This window comes from Rattus norvegicus, chromosome 4 (assembly GCF_036323735.1).
Source record: "Rattus norvegicus strain BN/NHsdMcwi chromosome 4, GRCr8, whole genome shotgun sequence".
Taxonomy (NCBI): Eukaryota; Metazoa; Chordata; class Mammalia; order Rodentia; family Muridae; genus Rattus; species Rattus norvegicus.
The window spans coordinates 106,788,542-106,809,805 of NC_086022.1; the positions used below are offsets into that span (position 1 = coordinate 106,788,542).

Genomic DNA, 21,264 nt, shown 5'->3' on the forward strand with positions numbered 1-21,264 from the left:
ATATTGGCTGCTTCGCCTCTGGGCTCCTAAGCTCTGGTGATGGAAGAGGAACCTATGTGTGTATGTGTGTGGTGGCTGCTGGAGGGAAGGTTTAAGATCACAGAACCACCTCTCGGTTTCTAAGCACATGGAGTGTAGAGCCACCTTGTGGGAAGGAAGAATGAAGACATCCTGAAGGCCTTTTAGTTTTTATTACCTTGTTTGTTGATTTGTGTATATGGGTGGGGAGGTGCGGGAGATCTTGAAGACCAGAAAAGGTCATCTGATTCCCTGGAGTTATAGGTCATCCATTGTGCGTGCTGAGAATTGAAGACCCGTCCTCTGGAAGAGCAGCGGGTGCTTTTAACCGTGGAGCCATCTCTCCAACTCCTGAAGGTGTTTTCATGAAAAATCATGTAAACACTGCTTTGGATTGGATGTGAGGAAGCTTCCATTGAACTGACTGAACAGAGACGGTTGGATTCTGTGATTAAACTAGAGCATTGGTATTGGGGATGTGGTGGTTTCAATGAAAATGGCCCCCATAGGGAGTGATACTATTAGGAGGTGTGGCCTTGTTGGATGAAATGTGTCACTGGGTGTGGGCTTAGAGGTTTCAGATGCTCAAGCCAGGCTCATCTCATATTCTCTCTCTCTCTCTCTCTCTCTCTCTCTCTCTCTCTCTCTCTCTCTCTCCTGATGCCTGCTGATCCAGATGTAGAACTCTCAGCTCTGTAGGTATGAGGGGGACATGAGCACGTGATTGCTTTTGAGTGAGTGTGTCATAAACTGGTGGCGTGTGTGGAGATTAAAGGACAGAATGTGGTGTTGATCCTACCTTCCGCCCTGTTTGAAAAGGGATCTGTTGTTCTGTTGTTTGCCACTGCATACACCAGGCTACTTGTCCCGGGAGCCTCTGGGGATTATCCCGTCTTCCTATCTTGTTGGAGGGGCATTGGATTGCGTTGGCTTCCCATGGATTTGTGGAATCTGAACTCAGTCCTCATACTTGTCCCCACTGAGCCATTGCTCATTCCATTGTTTTTCTTTAGATACCCTCCCCCCGATATTATGGTAAAAACATGTAACATGAGATCTACTTTTTGAGGAGATCTTTATGCATATAGTACTGTTAACTATGCTGTGTTAAAAACATTAGTAGCAGACTTCCAGTGCTTTTCGATTCCATGTTTATGAAAAATTATACTTTCTGAGCAAGCAACTTTCCGTTCCCCAGCCTATAGTGATCACGGTGGTAATTTCCATGTTGGTAAGAGTGCTTTAGATATTTCACACACTACTTGATCTTCTGTGATTGACTCCTGTCACTAAGGGAAATATTGTGCAGGCTAGTCTATGTTGCTTATGACATAATTTGATTTTTCTTTCCTTTTCAGTGTGCCTGTGTGCATGTGTGTATTCATGTTTGTGCATATGCATGAGTGTATGCATGTGTGTTGAAGTGAGAGGGCTTCTTTTCAGGTTATAACTAACTAACTAACTAACTAACTAACTAACTAACCAGCTGATTAATTGCTTCCGTACAAAGTCTCTCACTGGCCTGGAATTTACCAAGTAGCTCACATTGGCTGACCAGAGTGTCCAGGGATCTAGGTGTTTTTGCCCCCCTAGCTCTAGGATGTGTTATACATGTAGATTCTTTAAGTCATGAGATCTAAGGATAAAACTCATGTTATTGTGCTTGCACGCAACAAACAAACAAACCCTCTTTCCTGGCTGAGCCATTCCTTAACCCTTTTCCCCCCTTTCTCTTGTTTTTAAAATTCTGTTTTATTTTTTAATTATGTGTGTTTTATCTGAAGGACTCTAACACACTACGGAGATACCTACACACCCATATTTAATACTGCACTACTCACAGTAGTGAAGCTATAGGATCAGCCCAGATTCTCACCAACAGATAAATGGATGAAGGAAACGTGATATGTATACACCATGGAGTTCTACTCAGCCTTAAGGAAAAATGAAATCATGTCATATCCAGGAAAAATGGATGGAAACCATCATAGTAATTGAAATAAGTCAAAACCACAAATACCATGGGTTTCCCCTATTAAAATTCTGATATTAAAATTCTGTTTTATTTTTTAATTATCCATGTGGATTTGTGCACATGAGTGCAGGTACCCAAACAGGTCAGATTTCCCAGGTAGTTGTGAGTCACCCAGTCTGGGTACTAGGAACCGAACTCAGAGCCTCTGCAAGAGCAGTGTGAGCTCTCAACCTCGAATCATCTCCCAGGCCCTGTTTTGTTTTTTTTTTTTTCTTATTTCCTTAACTGGCTTATGTTCATTGTAATTTCTTTCAAGCCCCGTGAGCATTTCTACTCCCACTGCCTTATATTCTTTCTCTTTCCTTCCTGATAATCTCCTTTTCCTCATCTCCCTTCTGGTCAGATACCTGCATTTTTAAATGCTATCTATATAGAACTTAGAATTCACGAACTAGGGGAAACCCATGGTATTTGTGGTTTTGACTTATTTCAATTACTATGATGGTTTCCATCCATTTTTCCTGGATATGACATGATTTCATTTTTCCTTAAGGCTGAGTAGAACTCCATGGTGTATACATATCACGTTTCCTTCATCCATTTATCTGTTGGTGAGAATCTGGGCTGATCCTATAGCTTCACTACTGTGAGTAGTGCAGTATTAAATATGGGTGTGTAGGTATCTCCGTAGTGTGTTAGAGTCCTTCAGATATATGCCCAGGGGTGGCACAGCTGTATTATATTTTTAGTGCTTGAGAAGCCCCATGCTAATTTTTATAGCTGTTAACTTAATTTGCATTTCTATCCATAGCATATCAGAGCTCTCTTCCCCCATATCCTCAGCGTTGCGTGTTGGTGTCTGGTTAATAGTAATCACTCAGAGTAGGGGGAGATGATTGCAATGCACTTTTAATAGTCACTTCCTTGATGAATAAGGATGCTGAGTATTTTTCGTATGTTTATTGGTCATTTGTATTTCTTCATTTAAGAACTCTCATTTCACCCCGTTATCTCATTTATTAGGTTGTTTATTTTTGTGTATGTAGTACTTAGAGCTCATGATAAATTCTAGATATGAATCTGTCAGATGTAGTTGCAAAGCTTCTCTCCTATTCCTCGGGCTGCCCTTCACTTCGCTTCCTTTGCTCTGCCAAAGCGCGTCAATTTCATGCAGCCTCACCTGTCAAGGCTTGGTTTTATTTCCTTAGCAGCGTCCTCTCCAGAAAGCCCTCGCCTGTGCTGACATCCTGAAGTGTTTTCCATGACAGCTTTAGGCCTTACGCTGAGGTCTTTTACCCATTTTTTTTAAAAGTGATTTTTGTACAGGGTAAAGGATGGGGATCTTGTTTCATTTCTAATATGCGGGTACCTAGTGCTTATAGTACCATTTTTTTGAAGAGGCCTTTCCCCCCTCCAATGTATGTTTTTGGTGTTTCTGCCAAAAGCAGGGTGGCTGTGGTTGTGTGGGTTTATCTGGCTTCTCTGTTTCTTCCCACTGACCTACATGTCGGCTTCTGGGTCAGGAGAATCCTGGTTTAGTGTCCGTGGCTCTGCAGTGCTGTGGTGCTCCAGCATCGTTCTGTCTGCTCACGACTGCTTCAGTTTTCTATGGCCTTCTGTGCTTCCATAAGGGCTTTATCCCTCACTCAGGTCCTACATCTGTCTCATGGCCTGGCACTAAGCAGGTCACTCTTCACATGGTTTTACTAAGCTCTGGCCTCTGGAGTAGACTCTGCCTAAGGACTCTGTATGAGCAGGTGTGTCGCCAAGGGGCAGGTGCCCTCCTGCATGTTCACTTTCCTTTCACTTACCTTGTTGCTCTCTGTTGATGCTGTTTAAGGCGTGAACATCTCTTTGGTCTCCTCTTTCTCTCTTTTCACCCTTAGCCTTCCGAACCTACATTTTGGGACCCATCTTACCTTCTGGCTCATCTCTCTGCTTTCATGGAATACCAGGACAAGTCAGGCAAAGCTCGTGGATCAAAATGCATCCAAATGCCCAAGAAGCTTGAATTTTACTTAAGAAAAGCTAGGGGGCTTTAATTAACCACATTTTGAAATGCATGCACATTTTAACATACACACTGCAGGGAGGGGGGTTGGTTGAGAATTTCCCATAACAAGAGGATATTTTGTCTCTCGTGTATACTAATATTTTTGCGTACACATGTGTTTGCAGTACACATGCATGTGTGTGTTTGTGTGCACATGTGCATGTAGAGGCCCACTGTTGATGCCAGACATTCCTGGATTGCTATCTGCCTCCTATTTTGAAGCACTGAACCCAGAACTTGCCAGTTCTTCTAGCAAACTTGCCCCAGGGATACCCTGTCTCCACCTCCCGATTACTGGGATAACAGGCAGGCTGCTACATCCTTCTGGCTTTCACTTGGGTGCTGGTGTGGGAGATCCAAACTCATGTCTTTACATTTGTGTACGGAGCACTTTGCCTGCCATGTCTCCAGCTCTCTTGTGTGCTTGTGTCCCCTGAGTGGTTCTGGTCACATTGTTGAGAGGACGTATGCATAAATGCGTGTGTGCATGCACTGCAGAAGCAGAGGTGAACAGCTGCCGTTACCTTGAAATTCTTCTGGTAGGATTTGTACTGAAAGGCACGTTTCTGAAGGTCATCCAGAACGGACTGCAGGTCACTCAGCATCGTCTTTATTTTCTCCGGGTCAGCACTGATATCCAAGATCTGTGGGTCCTGTAAAGTCAACATGGCTTCTGGTTAGGCAGCTTACTTGTTCATGAAGATTAGGTGGATCAAGAGATGTGTTTCCAAAAATGCATTTGCCTTAATTCTCTTTCTCTCTGCTTCTTAGAAATGTGTTTTAAAAAATGGTTGTTTTTTTTTAATGTTATGTATCAGCATAGGAAAAGTAGAGAATTGTAGAAAGACATGGAACAGGGACCTAACACTGTTTTTAAAACAGAATGTAGGGGCTGGCAAGATTGCTCAGCGGGTAAAGGCACTCACTTCCAGCCCTAATGACTTGAGTTCGATCCCTGGGATTCGAATCATAATACAGGTACAAGGGTACAAGATGCCTTCTGACCTTCATGTACCTGTGCCCTGGCTCATGCGTGCCCACTCTACAGCCCCCAGGGTTCCCCCACATACAAACACCATCATAAGATATAACCTAGTGCAGTCTCCTTCATTTCCTACTTGAAAAAAAAATGCTGTGGAGATCTGAATATGTCAGGGGAGAAAAGAGATAGCTGTGACATAAAGAAAGTTGCCTTTTCAAAATAAAACAACAGAAAATGCTTTGAATTAGGAGAGAGGGTAAGGAAAATCAGATTCAGTATTTTCTCACAGTGTGCTTCTGGAACCAGATGTGTGTGAGTCCCCAGCAGACCAAGCAGCTATGCGGCAGCACCCTGGGGTGGGGAGGTTATGAGCTACTGTCAGAAGCAGCGGCATCCTCCAGTTCAGTTCACCTCTGATGCTGCCTGTCTGGAGATACCTTGGATGCCATTGGTTGAGGGCTCACTCCCATGACAGTTCTCCTTTTTATCCCAACTGCAAACCCCAGATGGCTCTGCCTGTGATTCTCACTAAGTGAGGTTCCCATGACTCCTCTTTAGGGCCATTTAATTTATCAGAGTGGTTTGTGGAATGTAGGAAGACATTTGTACTTCGTCAGCTTAAGAAGACCGTCGTGATGGGGACAGATGAAGAGACACAGATCGAAGCATGGGGGACCGGGACGGAGCCTTGCAACTCCCTTGGACCTTACTTTTCAGTTGTTTGACTATCATGAGACTTTGTAAACGTAGGCCTTTGGGCTTTAAATTTAGAATTAATTACATAAACATACTTAGGCTTGATCAGCACTCATTGGTGGGGGAGGGGTGCTTATGAGCTACTGTTAGAAAATGTCCTGATGGTCATCTCTAAGATTGAAATGGTGGAAGGCATTAGAGTACGTTTTTCAGTTGATGTGCCATGGTTGGCCAAGAGAAACAGTGGTTTCTATGGCCTTCCTGGGAGAGAAAAGGGGATGGAGAGAGGCACCAGGCTACCTGCTGTACCCAGGCACTGTAACAAGACACCATTTCCCTTTACCACTCCAAAGTTATCACAAGGCTTCTTTAAGAACCATGGGTAAGGGCAAAGACACCCATCCTCCTGTTTGGATCCTGGAAGCTTTAGATAAGGGCAGCCCTAGAGGCTCATAAATTTGCATGCTTAGTCTCTGATTGGTGAACTGTTTGAGGAAAATTAGAAGGGCTAGGATGTGTAGGAGGAGGTACGTAAATGAGGGGTGGGGTTTCAGGTTTCAAAGCACATAACACGTTCGCTATTTCTGCCTCTCTTTGCCTTCCTGCTTGTGGCTCAGGATGTAACCACCAATCCCATGCCTGCCTATCTGCCGCCACGCTTCCTACCATAATGACAATGGACTAATACTCTGAAACTGTAACTGAGGCCCCAACTAAATGCTTTCTTTTATAAGAGTTGCCTTGGTCATGGTGTCTTTTCATAGCAATCTAACAATAAGATTGGTTATTTATTAAATAATTTAGGAAATATCAAACTATGGGAATTATTAAACTTGAACTGTGAGAGTATATACACAGTACCTAAAACATGTAAAACACATAAATATATAATACGGTACAATATGCATGTGTAATCACAGAAATGAAGAGAGAAAATGAAGAATATATAAGTTAAACCATATGCCTTAAGGCGAATATTTGGATGACATTTAGGAGTTAAATATCCAGAAAATGGGCATAGAATGGTTCAGGAACAATGGAAATACTAAGTTCATCAGCTTCTGAGAAAATGGCAAAAATCTAAGAACTATTATAGCCATCACCTGGGGACCAGATAATCTATCTCTTGCCTAGTGTGGCCCCTCATTAAAATAGCAATGTGTCCTATATTAGAAAATACCAATAGGATTGTCACGGCAGAAGCTGCTTATGTGGGCACTGGTGCCCTTGTCAAGGCTGAGCTGAACCTGGTTTTCCTGGGAAGTTTTAGCTAATGATCCTAGCTGTTTCCTTAAGCACCATGCTAGTACCCATTGCTAAAAGCCATCAATTCTGCCAGAGCTCAGTCCCAGTAATCCATGACTTTCTCAACCTGGCCTTAAAACATCTGGCTTCCCAGTTCTCCCAATAATCATTGGTTATCACCTTTAGGTTTTCTCTCCAACCTCCACCAGTGGGAGTGTATGTGTTGTTTAGGGGAGGGTCTTGATAGCAAATGGTGTTATTTGTAGAATAAATTATAGATTATAGTTCTTTGCCCAAGAATGAAAGGGAATCTATTTAAACCCTGTATAGATGATGGACTAATTAGTGATCCCCAGGCTGCAGTGGTGTGTGTGTGTGTGTGTGTGTGACATTTAAAATGTACCATTACACATGAGGCATGTGCTGGCATTTTGTTCTTGATAGGGAACACAAATGTTCCCTTACTGATAATTCTCCAAAGCCTACAGTTAGTATAGTCATATACATCTGCTCTATTCAGAAAATTTTATAAAGCTTCAATATAAAAGCAACAACAATAGCAAGTTCTTAGAACCAGGCTTGCCCAACAGGACACATTTGGCGTTAGCTGGTTTCAATGTCTCCATGTTAATACCAATGTATGTTGTAACTGTTAATACATTATGCTCCTTTGAGGATATCTACATGAATGTACTTTATCAGTCTTTTATTGACGAGCATTTTTCTATTTTCAAATTCCTATTATGGTTTTATAATTCAGTACTAAGATTTAGCCAATGATAATAAAATAATGAATCATTAAAAAAAATCTTGCTTCCAGATATATGTTAGTTAAAAATCACCTAGATGTGTGGTCTAGTTTCTAAAAGTTTTCTCTAAAAAATGATGCAAGTTAAACAATCTCTACCAATTTATATTATGGCTAATATTTAGGGGAAATTTGCCAATATCCTCAACAAATTTTACACTATAACATCAGCTATAAAATGAGTTAGCAAACAGTAGACACACTTGTTTCAAAATACTAAATACCAAACAGGAGGAAGATAATTGAACGTTAAGCACAGACTCAGCTTACAGTAGCCTGGAACTCATTCAGTACATTGTAAGAGAGATTCTGAAATGACGAAGTCTTAAATAGCAGCTTAGGGAGTTGTTTAGAATAAAACAGGAAAAGAACCTGCTGTAATGGAATATAGTCTCTAAATGACCGGAAGAATAAGCTTTAAAGTTCTCATCACAAAACAATAAGAATGGGATGTGACGGGCAGATTAATCAGCTTAATAAATTCTATCGTGTACGTAATGGCGCACGTTGTGAATGCATACGACTTTTTTTCATTGGTTCTGCCTGAGTTCTAGAATCCCGTAATGGTCAGACAGGAGCAGTCCCTGGAGAGATCGCTCTGCTCACCTGTGCCAGCAGCTTCACCTCATTCACTTCATTGTTGAGATCTTCCAGATCCCGACCCAAGTGCAGACAAAACTGTTTGATGCTGGATTCTCGATCACCCACAGATTTGTCAATGGCGTTCCGCACCGCAGTTATGGATGGCTTCATAGTGGCGAAAACCGCAAAGTCTTCAGGGGGTGTGAGCACCTGATATTGTTCGATGAGCTTGTACATCTGAACCACTGTATTCCCTTCCTCTTCCAGGGTTTCAATCTACATAGAAACATCAGTCAGGAAACAGCAGAGTATTAGTGTTTTCTAATAGGAAACATGCCTGTGAAATATGAACATCCAAGTGTTAATTGTAAATTCCTGGGTGCATTTGGCAAGGCCATCCAATTGGCTGAAGCTGGTCACATGATAAATACAAGCATTGCTACAGTATGAGTAATTGGATAATTGAGCCAGGAGGTAAATGGTCAGAGTTGAGTACAATTGAGTAGTTTTATGAAGTAAAATCAGCATCTCTCTCCCTCTCCCTCCCTCCCTCTCCCTCCTTCTCTCTCCCTCTCTTTCCATTTCCTGTTCCTTGCTGCATTAAACAGTGTCACCCAGTTTCTAAGACCATATATGCTGTGGTTGTTTACATATGAGTGTCAGGGACATGTACTGAGCAGCGGTCACCCTGGAGCGGCCCCGGAAGTTTGCACAGGCCATGGTCCTGGTTCACAGGTTCAGAACCCAGATCTACGGTGAGCTTCACTGTGATTCACTAAACTATTTTACCGCAGTCCAAATGATGACTTAGCAACCTTGCTGGCCTACTTTCAGTGGACGGTGTATTTCCTGTGTTCTCTAGTTTTCTACAAGTGATTCTGCAACTTAGAGGAAATCCCTCACCTCTAACTCACAGGGTTCTATAAGCTGCTGTGTACACACAGTTGGACCTGGAGAACACAGTTCCAACTGACCTTGGTCATACAGCCATAGTTAGCCGTAGGTATGACCGAGGCTAGCTGCTTTTGTGTAGAAGCTGACTACACTTCTGTAACATGAAACCTTAACTGCAGGGAAGTTTGTGGAGCACAGTTCTGTGCCTGAAGCTTGTACGGAAATGGCGTCAGGAAGCACATTCACCTAGGCTGATGTGCCCCTCCTAGAGTTTCTGACTTACAAGGCCTAAGCAAGGTGTCTAAGGATGTGACTTTTCAACAAACACCCGGGCTCTGCTCTGCTGGTGGTCTGCCCCCGTGGGAAGCTGTTTTCCAGAGATGAGGGGAGATCAGGGATGAAGGAAAGACCCGTTTGTTTTCCCTGTACTCCTCTTGTCCCCACTTCTCATCCCTTTTATCTTCCCATAGCTTCCAGAAAATCTCAGACAAACTTAGAATGCGCTTTTCACTTTCTTTTATTATCAGTTTATTATTTGGTACGTGTGTGTGTGTGTGTGTGTGTGTGTGTGTGTGTGTGTGTGTGTGTGTCTTTGAGGAGGCCAGAAGCAGGTGTCTAGATCCTCTGGAGCTAGAGTTACAGGCAGTTGTGAGCTGTTTGATGCAAGAATTCAGGTCCTCTAGAAGAGCAGAGCACCGATCCCTTTTTACTTCTGAGCCATGTATCTCTCCAGCCCCATTTTCTAAGTTATTCACGTGAGTTTGGGTAGCTTTCGGCAAAGTATCTAGCACCTGAAGCTAGTTATAAATAGTCATAATTAATCCTCTCTACAAAGAAAATCAGTCATATCTCTTTTGAGGGTTGGCTAGACTTATACCTGCCCTGGGGTGGGGCTGGGGTTGGGGGTGGGGGCTCCTGGTGGCCATGTTTGCTACTAGTTGATGAAGGAGCAGCCACATATCTGTTGGAGAAAGAAGTGAAATGACCCGCAAAGAGAAGCAGAGAGGACAGACGGAGAGGGAGGACTATAGCCATCCTGCCCTGTCCATGTGCAGATTCTGAACCTAGTTACACTCTTGATAGAAGAGGGGAGCTTCCATGAAACAGCCCTGAATCCTTAAATGAGGACTCCATTTTGGTTGGTTCTTTGTCCAAACACAAAAATGCACACATAAGGATACATTTGTTGACTTTGGTCATCAGGGATGCAGCAAGTCTGACTAAAAACCACGATTACCTGCCTCTTTGGTAAGGGGCTGTTCCAGAAATAAACAGGCTGCTCCTTTGCAGGCAAGTGAAGGGGGCTTTACTGTTAGCTCTGTCAATAACCCATAGCCAACTTTTTACTCTGTGACACTTCTTCAAATTCTGATACTTCAGAAAGTGATTTATATCTACTTCAAAGCCAAACCGAGAGTAATGAGTTTAGAGAAAATTAATCATTGGAGCCAAATGCTATAATACTGTCACAGGAACGAGCCCGAGGCGGGAAAATCAAGTTTATAGGGAGGAGAGCAAGCAAGAGAGGCACACACAGGAATGCAGATGTCTCTACCTAAGCTGGTTTGAGTTGCTTTTTTCCCCCACTTTTAACAGAAAATCTTGAGCTTATGTGTAGTTGTAGGGCTAAAGGATTTCAACCTTCATGAGGACCTACATCCCTGTTACCACTTACTGCAGAGTAGAACTGCACTGTGCTTGAGAATATTGGCTTTGTGGTCAAAGACACTCAGATTCCGACTCCAGTTCCGTGACCTTGGATTACAGCCTATTTTCGTTTGTTTCCTCAGCTACAGTATTAGTGAGGATTGAAATTAAGGCCAAATTTGATGCAATGCCTGCTGAATGGTTAGAACTTGGTAAAGGTTAGCTGCTGTTAACCACACAGGGCATTGTTTCCCATGCCTGAAGTGTTTCTCTAATTTAGGCAACTGTTTCCTGACACTTGGTCTCTTATTTTTCTTGAGATAATAAATTCCCAGGGAACAATCAACTTACCCGCTCCTGAATTTCGTCAAGGAACACTAAGCTGTTAACGTACTCGATGGTGGTGGTTGGCACAAACTCGAGTTTATACTCTGCATCTTGTGCCTCTGAGATGATAGCATCCACCTTTTTCTTGCTCAAACGGGGAAGCATGAGATTTAGCACCTAACGAATAAAAAGGAAGACAAAAAAAAAAAATACTGGCGAATTGGGTATTTCTGCTTTATTACATAGTTTAAGAAGTCTTGACAGGCGTTGAATCAGGGGGTATGTGAATCAGGAGTGTGTGAAGACAATGGTCATTAAATAACTACTTACCAAATGCATCAAGCACGAAGCCAGATTTTGACAGTCACTCGAAGCACAAAGCTTATGGGACAGTGTGCTCAGTGCCCTGACACCTTCTGAAATGTCTTCTGCTCCTCTGTGTTACACAGTGGACACTAGACTGACACCCTCACCTTCAGGCCCAGGTCCACTCTTTTCCTATTGGGGAGCAACCATGGTGTTTGGAAGAAACTGATCTCCTCTCCAGGAACAAAGATAAAGTTTGATTGATTCCAGGGTGACTATGGGCAAAGTTTCTTTTGAACAAAGTGACTAGATTAGGTGGACCTCTGACTGTGATTTTTTTTTTTTAGGGCTGTGGGAAATATGTAATGTGTGCTTAAAACCTCAATCTCTTCTTTCTCCTTTTATATAGCTAAGGAAATACCTGGCCTGTGGAACCTTTCAACCACCATTTCACAAACACGAGGCCATGCTCACTTTAGCATGATGGCATCTGGCGCTTAGAAAGGACAAAAGAAACCGAGTGTCCAGATGCTTTCCAGGGACACTGGGTGGTCACTCAATTTCTGGACATTTACGAATGCAGTTTTCCAATCACCTAAGTTTGAGTTTTGTTTTCTTTGACTTGGTATGTTGGTTGTGCTAAAAAATTGTTGACATTAATTTGTACTTGTCCCAATTTTATCTTTTTATAAAAGAGGTTGCGTATTGGTGTTTTGCCTGCATGTATATATGTACAGGATGCATGTGGCTGGTGCCCTTGGGGGCCAGAAGAAAACATTCAGTACACTGTAAATGATATAGTCAAAGAAACACTTATGGTGCCTACTCTTCTTATCGTTTTAATTATGGTGTCTGCAAATATTTCATACATTAAAAAGAAAAATATTGATTTGTGTATTGTAAATGTTGAAGCTACCATAAGGATATTGGTGATCCTTTATTTGCATGTGTGTGCACACACACACACACTCACACACATACACACTCACACACACACACACACAATCTTCTCTAGCTCACACTTACTTCCAAGCACCGCAGTGGTGATGGGATTAGCTTCTCCTTCAGCTGCTTGGTATCAATAAGCAGCAGGCCTACATTTCGGGTGGGTTTCAAGGCTACCGAGTCCTTGTGCTGTTTGTGATATTTTTCCAGCTGGGAACTGAAGAATTCGACATCTACGGAAAACAAGATGCATAAGTTATATTATCTTTCACACTAGATTTTAAAGCAGCAGCCTACGGTAGATTAAAAACCACTGCAGCCCGAAGGGCAGTCAATTAGCAACAGCCACAGACGTGAAGCAGGCAAGGGTATGAGTGAGTGGGATCCTTATTCTCCGCTGACGGCAGACTAACTCAGCCAGAGGGTGGTTAGAGCCATATACATCTACCACATGTAATTTATGCTACATTATATAAACCATCCTTAAGTTTGAGATTATAAATAGAGCTCTCTCTCTCCTGGGGGTAAAGCTGTGCCGAGTATAAACTCAAGTTTGTGCCAACTACTACCATCGAATACGTTAACAGCTTAGTGTTCCTTGACGAAATTCAGGAGCGGGTAAGTTGGTTGTTCCCTGGGAATTTATTGTCTTGAGAAAAATAAAGGTCCGAGTGTCAGGAAACAGTTGCCGAAATAAGAGAAACACTTCAGGCATGGGAAACGATGCCCTGTGTGTTTAACAACAGCTAACTTTTACAGTGTGTGCCAAGGCTGTGTTTTGATAATCTTGCTGTTTCCATTTCCCCTTTTCTAACCAACTGGGATCAGTGGAAATATAAGTACCCTCAAATTATTACCATTTTTATTAGTATTTGCTTCAAATGTATTCTTTGTGATCTGAAACTGAGAATACCAGCAATTTGAAGATATGGAGAATTTTGAGTCATGAAGGATATATTTATCAAATAAGTTGTAATTTTAATCAGCATTTGATTCTCTTTTGCATAATAGAGCTCTTGCAGATATTTAAAAGTAAGGATTACAGATTGCTCTCATTCTAACATTTTTGGGGATGACAGAAAAGCTGATGTTCATTCTTTATGCTGGTATTTATTCTGATAGATAATATTTTATTTATTTATTTATTTATTTATTTATTTATTTATTTATTTTTATTGGATTTTTAAAATTTACATTCCAAATTTTATTTCCTTTCCCAGTTTCCCATCCATAAATCCCCTAGCCCATCTCTTCTCCCCCTTCTTGTATGAGGGTGTTCCCCCACCCAGCCACCCCTGCTTTCCACCTCCTTGCCCTGACATTACCCTATACTGGGGGGTGGGGGTGGGGATCCAGCCTTAGCAAGACCAAGGGCTTCTCCTACAACTGGTGTCCAAAAAGGTCATCCTTGCTAAATACGCAGCTGGAGCCATGGGTCAGTCCATGTATAGTCTTTGGGTAGTGGTTTACTCCCTCTGGTTGGTTGGTATAGTCTTATGGGGTTGCAAGCCCCTTCAGTTCCTTCAATCCTTTCTTTAATTCCTCCAATGGGGACCCCGTTCTCAGTTCAGTGGTTGGCTGCTAGCATTTGCCTCTGTATTTGTCATGATCTGGCAGAGCCTCTCAGGAGACAGCTATATCAGGCTCCTGTCAGCATGCACTTGTTGGCATCAGCAATATTGTCTGGGTTTGGTGGCTGTATGTGTATGGGCTGGATCCCCAGGTGGGGCATGCTCTGAATGGCCATTCCTTCAGTCTCTGTTCCAGACTTTGTCTCCATATCTCCTATGAATATTTCCCCCTTTTAAGAAGGACTGAAGCATCTGCACTTTGGTTGTCCTTCTTCTTGAGCTTCGTGTGGTCTGTGGATTGTGTCTTGGGTAATCCATGCTTTTGGGCTAATATCTAATTGTCAATGAGTGCATACATTTGTGGTTTTTTGTTATTGGGTTACCTCACACAGGATAATATTTTCTAGTTCCATCCATTTGCCTATGAATTTCATGAAGTCATTGTTTTTAATAGCTAAGTAGTACTCCATTGTGTAGATGTACCATATTTTCTGTATCTATTCCTCTGTTGAAGGACATCTGGATTCTTCCAGGTTTCTGGCTATTAAAAATAAGGCTGCTATGAACATAGTGGAGGATGTCCTTGTTATATGTTGGTGCATTTTTTGGGAATATGCCCAGGAGTGGTAGCTGGGTCCTTAGGTAGTACTATGTCCAATTTTCTGAGGAACCTCCAGACTGATTTCTAGAGTGGTTGTACCAGCTTGCAATCCCACCAACAATGGAGGAGTGTTCCTCATTCTCCACATCCTCACCAGCATCTGTTATCACCTGAGTTTTTGATCTTAGCCATTCTGACTGGTGTGAGGTGGAATCTCAGCATTGTTTTGATTTGCATTTCCCTGACGACTAAGGATGTTGAACATTTCTTTAGGTGCTTCTCAGTCATCCATATTCTTCAGCTGAGAATTCTTTGTTTAGCTCTGTACCCCATATTTCATGGGTTTATTTGATTCTCTGGAGTTTAACTTGTTGAGTTCTTTGTATATATTGGATATTAGCCCTCTATCAGACATAGGATTGGTGAACAACTTTCCCCAATATGCTGGTTGCTGTTTTTGTCCTAATGACAGTGTCCTTTGCCTTGCAGAAGCTTTGCAATTTTATGAGGTCCCTTTTGTCGATTCTTGATCTTAGAGCATAAGCCACTGGTGTTTTGTTCAGGAAAATTTCCCCAGTGCCCATGTGTTCGAGGCTCTTCCCCACTTTTTCTTCTATTAGTTTGAGTGTATCTGGTTTGATGTGGAGGTCCTTGATACACTTGGACTTAAGCTTTGTACAGGGTGATAAGCATGGATCGATCTGCATTCTTCTACATGCTGACCTCCAGTTGAACCAGCACCATTTGTGGAAAATGCTGTCTTTTTTCCATTGGAGGGTTTTAGCTCCTTTGTCAAAGATCAAGTGACCATAGGTGTGGAGGTTCTATTACATCGATCTACCTGCCTGTCTTGGTACCAATACCATACTGTTTTTATCACTATAGCTCTGTAATACACCTTGAGGTCAGGGATGGTGATTTCCCCAGGAGTTCTTTTATTGTTGAGGATAGTTTTCACTATCCTGGTTTTTTTTGTTATTCCAAAAGAATTTACAAATTGCTCTTTCTATCTCTATGAAGAATTGAGTTGGAATTTTGATGGGGATTGCATTGAATCTGCAAATTGCTTCTGACAAGCTGGTCATTTTATTATATCAATTCTGCCAATCCATGAGCATGGGAGATCGTTCCATCTTTTGAGATCTTCAATTTCTTTCTTCAGAAACTTGAAGTTCTTGTCATACAGATCTTTTACTTGCTTGATTAGAGTCACACTGAGGTATTTTATGTTATTTATGACTATTGTGAAGGATGTCATTTCCTAATTTCTTTCTCCGTGTGTTTATCTTTTGAGTAGAGGAAGGGTACTGATTTGTTTGAGTTAATTTTATATCCAGTCACTTTGCTGAACTTGTTTATCAAGATTAGTAGATCATTGGTAGAACTATCATATCATCTGCAAATAGTGATATTTTGACTTTCCCTTTCCAATTTATATCCCTTTGGCCTCCTTTTGTTGTCTGATTGCTGTGGCTAGGACTTCGAGTACTATACTGAATAAGTAGGGAGAGAGTGGGCGGCCTTGTCTAGTCCCTGATTTTAGTGGGATTGCTTCAAGTTTTTCTCCATTTAGTTTAATGTTAGCTACTGGTTTGCTGTATATTGCTTTTACTATGTTTAGGTATGGGCCTTAAATTCCTGATTTTTCCAAGACTTTTATCATGAAGGGGTGTTGAATTTTGTCAAATGCTTTCTCAGCATCTAATGAGATGATCGTGTTGGTTTTTTCTTTCAGTTTGTTTATATATTGGATTATGTTGATGGATTTTTGTATATTGAACCATCCCTGGATCCCTTGGATGAAGCCTACTTGATCATGATGGATTATCGTTTTGATGTGTTCTTGGATTTGGTTTGCAAGAATTTTATGGAGTATTTTGTGTCAATATTCATAAGGGAAATTGGTCTGAAGTTCTCTTTCTGTGTTGGGTCTCTGTGTGGTTTAGGTATAAGAGTAATTGTGGCAAGTGCAGGCTGACAGGAACTGGATGTAGATCTCTCCTGAGAGACACAGCCAGAATACAGCAAATACAGAGGCGAATGCCAGCAGCAAACCACTGAACTGAGATGGGACCCCCGTTGAAGGAATCAGAGAAAGGACTGAAAGAGCTGAAGGGGCTTGAGACCCTATATGAACAACAATGCCAACCAACCAGAACTTCCAGGGACTAAGCTACTACCCAAAGACTATACATGGACTGACCCTGGACTCCAACTGCATAGGTAGAAATGAATAGACTAGTAAGAGCACCAGTGGAAGGGGAAGCCCTTGGTCCTGCCAAGACTGGACCACCAGTAAACGGGATTCTTGGGGGGGAGGGCGGTAATGGGGGGAGGATGGGGAGGGGAACACACACATATAGAAGGGGAGGGGTAGGGGTTAGGGGGATGTTGGCCTGGAAATCAGGAAAGGGAATAACATTTGAAATGTAAATAAGAAATACACAATTTAATAAAGATGAGAAAAAAAGAGTAATTGTGGCTTCATGGAAGGCATTTGGTAGTGCTCTGTCTGTTTCTATTTTGTGGAATAGTTTGGATAATATTGGTATGAGGTCTTCTATGAAGGTCCAATAGAATTCTGCACTAAACTCATCTGGTCCTGGGCTCTTTTTGGTTGGGAGACTTTTAATAACTGATTCAATTTCTTTAGGAGTTGTGATATTATTTAGATGGTTTATCTGATCCTGACTTAACTTTGGTACTTTGTATCTTTCTAGAAAATTGTCCATTTCCTCTAGATTTTCCAGTGTTGTTGACTATAGGCTTTTGTAGTAGGATCTGATGATTTTTTGAATTTCCTCAGATTTTGTTATGTCTCCCTTTTCATTTCTGATTTTGTTAATTTGGATACTCTCTGTGTGCCCTCTTGTTAGTCTGGCTAAGGGTTTATCTATCTTGTTGGTTTTCACAAAGAACCAGTTCCTGGTTTCTTTGTATAGTCCTTTTTGTTTCTACTTGGTTGATTTCAGCCCTGAGTTTATTTCCTGCCTTCTACTCCTCTTGGGTGTGTTTGTTTCTTTTCGTTCTAGAGCTTTTAGGTGTGCTATCAAGTTGATAGAGTATGCTCTCTCCAGTTTCTTTTTGTAGGCACTCAGAGCTATGAGTTTCCTCTTAGTACTGCTTTCATTGTGTCCCATAAGTTAGGGGATGTTGTGCCTTCCTTGTCAATTAGCAAGAATCGTGCCTTAGATAAACCTCATTGGCTACGATACTGCCACTGCACAAAGCTATGCCTTCCTTTTCATTAAATTCTAAAAAGTCCTTAATTTCTTTCTTTATCTCTTCCTTGTCCTAGTTATTATTGAATAGAGCTTTGTTCAACTTCCATGTATATATGTGTTTTCTCTCATTTTTATTGTTATTGAACACCAGCCTTAGTCCATAGTGATCTGATAGGATGCATGGGATTATTTCAACCTTATTGTATCTGTTGAGGCCTATTTTTTGACTGATTATATGGTCAGTTTTGGAGAAGGTACCATGAGGTACTGAGAAGAAGGTATATTATTTTGTATATTCTATAGATATTTGTTAAATCCATTTGGTTCATAACTTTTGTTAGTTTTTCTATGTCTTTGTTTAATTTCTGTTTCCATGATCTGTCCGTTGATGAGAGTAAGGTGTTTTAGTCTTCCACTACTATTTTGTGAGGTACAATGTGTGCTCTGAGCTTTAGTAAGGTTTCTTTTTTGAATGTAGGTGCCCTTGCATTTGGAGCATAGATATTCAGGATTGAGAGTTCATCTTGGTGGATTTTTCCTTTGATGAATAAGAAGTGTCTTTTCTTATCTTTTTAAATAACTTTTGGTTGAAAGTCAATTTTATTTGATATTAGAATGGCTACCTGGCTTGTTTCTTGGGACCATTTGCTCAGAAAATTGTTTTCCAACCTTTTACTCTGAGCTAGTTTCTATCTTTGTCACTGAGGTGTGTTTCCCGTATGCAGCAAAATGCTAGGTCCTCTTTTAGTATCCAGTTTGTTAGTCTATCTCTTTTTTGGGGGGGAATTGAGTCCATTGATATTAAGAGATATTGAGGAATACTGATTATTGTTTCTTTTTATTTTTGTTGTTAGAGGTGGAATTATGTTTGTGTGGCTCTCTTCTTTTGGGTTTGTTGCAAGAAGATTATTTTATTGCTTTTTCTAGGGTGTAGTTTCCCTCGTTGTGTTGGAGTTTTCCATCCATTATCCTTTGTAGGGCTGGATTTGTAGAAAGATATTGTATAAATTTGGCTTTGTCATGGAATATCTTGGTTTCTCCATCTATGGCAATTGAGAGTTTTACTGGATATAGTAGCCTGGACTGGCATTTGTGTTCTCTGAGGGTCTGTATGACATCTGCCCAGGATCTTCTGGCTTTCATAGTCTCTAATGAGAAGTCTAGTATAATTCTTATAGGTCTGCCTTTATTTGTTACTTGACCTTTTTCCCTTACTGCTTTTAATATTCTTTCTTTGTTTTGTGAGTTTTGTGTTTTGACTATTATGTGATGGAAGGAACTTCTTTTCTGGTCCAATCTATTTGGAGTTCTGTAGGCTTCTTTTATGTTTATGGGCATCTCTTTCTTTAGCTTAGGGAAGTTTTTTTCTTTAATTTTGAAGTTATTAATTGGCCTCTTAATTTGGGAGTCTTCACTCTCTTCTACACCTATTATCCTTAGGTTTGATCTTCTCATTGTGTCCTGGATTTCCTGTATGTTTTAGGTTAGGAGCTTTTTGTGTTTTATATTTTTCTTTGATGGTTGTGTCAGTGTTTTCTATGGTATCTTCTGCCCCTGAGATTCTCTCTTCTATCTCTTGTATTCTATTGGTGATGCTTGTGTCTATGACTCCTGATCTCTTTCCTAGGTTTTCTATCTCTAGGGTTGTCTCCCTTTGTGCTTTCTTTATTGTTTCTATTTCCATTTGTAGATGGAAAACCTGGATGGTTTTGTTCAATTCCTTCACCTGTTTGTGTTTTCCTGTAATTCTTTAAGTGGTTTTTGTGTTTCTTCTTCAAGGGCTTCTACTTGTTTACCTGTGTTGTCCTGTATTTCTTTAAGAGAGTTATTTGTGTCCTTCTTAAAGTCCTCTATCATCATTATACGATTTTAAATCCAAATCTTGCTTTTCTGGTGTGTTTGGATATCCATTATTTGCTGTGGTGGGAAAACTGGGCTCTGATGATGCCACGTAGTCTCAATTTCTGTTGCTTAGGTTCCTGAGCTTGCCTCTCAACATCATGTTTTCTCTGGTGTTAGCTGGTTTTGCTGTCTGACAGTGGCTTGACCCTCCTGTAAGCCTGTATGTCAGCACTCTTGGAGACCAGCTTTCTCCCAGAGGGACCTAGGTACAGAGAGCTGTGGAACCGGGTCAGCTCTGGGCACAGGCAGAAACTGGAAGGGTCCTTTCCCAGGCTGCTCCTGCGTTGGTGTGTCCTGAGGGCTCCAGGTGGGTCCCTTGGAGCAGAAGAGTTGGTCTTACCTCTGCTCTCAGGTGTGTCAGTGCTCCTGGCGGTTGGCTTTCATCTCTGAGTGCAGGCAGAGACCAGAAGGATGCTCTCCCTGACTGCTCCTAGGTTCTTGTGTCCAGAGGGCTCTGGGCGGGTTCCTCTTGGGCCAGGAATGTGAGCAGAAGTGGTGGTCTCCCCTGGGTTCTTAGGATTGTCTGCACTTCTAAGAATCTAGCTCTCTCCCCGATGGGATTTAGGTACAGAGAGCTGTGGGATTGGGTCAGCTCCAGGCACAGGCAGAAACCAGAAGTCAAATTATCATTATTATTGTTATTATTATTATTAGATTATTATATTTATTATCATAAGCTGCTGTTTTGGTTTTTGAGGTACTGTCTCACTTTAGCCAAGGCTGGCCTACAACTCATCAACATCTGGTCTCAGCCTCCTAAATGTTAGATTTTAGGCATGTCTGGCTTCGATATGTTTTTTATCATGCTATTGATAAAAAATAAACATTCTTTAAATATATATGTAATTCTACATTATAGGCTTATTTTTGTTTTGTTTTATTTCTTTGTATTATACCTTCTAGTGTCTCTGGAATTTTAGCTACTTTATAAGATCTTATGGGGGTGAGGGGTATGGGATAGTGGGGTTTATGGAGGGGAAGCCAGGAAAGGGTATAACATTTAAAATGTAAATAAAAATCCAATAAACGAAAAAAAGATCTTATTGATTAAACTGCTTATTTGAATTAGGCCTACTTTGTGTTCAAGTGCCAGGCTCTACGATGTTATTGTCACCATGATGCTGTGCCAAGCAGTCCAAGGCACTATTTACTTCCTTGAGATCCTGTGAGCTCATCCCAGTACAAAAACCAAAAACCAAACCAAACCAAACCAAAACAACAACAACAACAACAATAAAAACCCAACCAACTAACCAACCAACCAGAGAATCAATAAAAGTTTTTGTTTTAAATGGCCAAACAAAACCCACATCATGTGACAGTATAGCCAAGGGGCAGAGTAAATGGGTTTGATCAATTTTTTTAAATAATTGTATTTTTCTTGAATATTTTATGTATTTACATTTCAAATGTTATCCCCTTTCCCCCCTCCCCCTGCTTCTATGAGGATGCTCCCACTCATACTCACCCATTCCAACCTCCACACCC

General features: G+C 41.3%; 1 protein-coding gene and 1 pseudogene across 2 annotated transcripts in view; both read right to left on the bottom strand.

The window, feature by feature from the left end:
• Dnah6 (dynein, axonemal, heavy chain 6) overlaps window positions 1-21,264 on the bottom strand; it is a 220,227-nt gene that overhangs the window by 166,307 nt on the left and 32,656 nt on the right. For both annotated transcript variants that reach the window (XM_039108712.2, NM_001419792.1), the window contains exons 13-16: window positions 12,560-12,711; window positions 11,252-11,404; window positions 8,384-8,635; window positions 4,571-4,699 (exon numbers count right to left, since the gene is read on the bottom strand). In XM_039108712.2, coding sequence (XP_038964640.1) covers window positions 4,571-4,699; window positions 8,384-8,635; window positions 11,252-11,404; window positions 12,560-12,711 — 686 coding nt within the window. The remainder of the gene's footprint in view (window positions 1-4,570; window positions 4,700-8,383; window positions 8,636-11,251; window positions 11,405-12,559; window positions 12,712-21,264) is intronic.
• LOC120102554 (U4 spliceosomal RNA) lies at window positions 17,725-17,882 on the bottom strand (annotated as a pseudogene).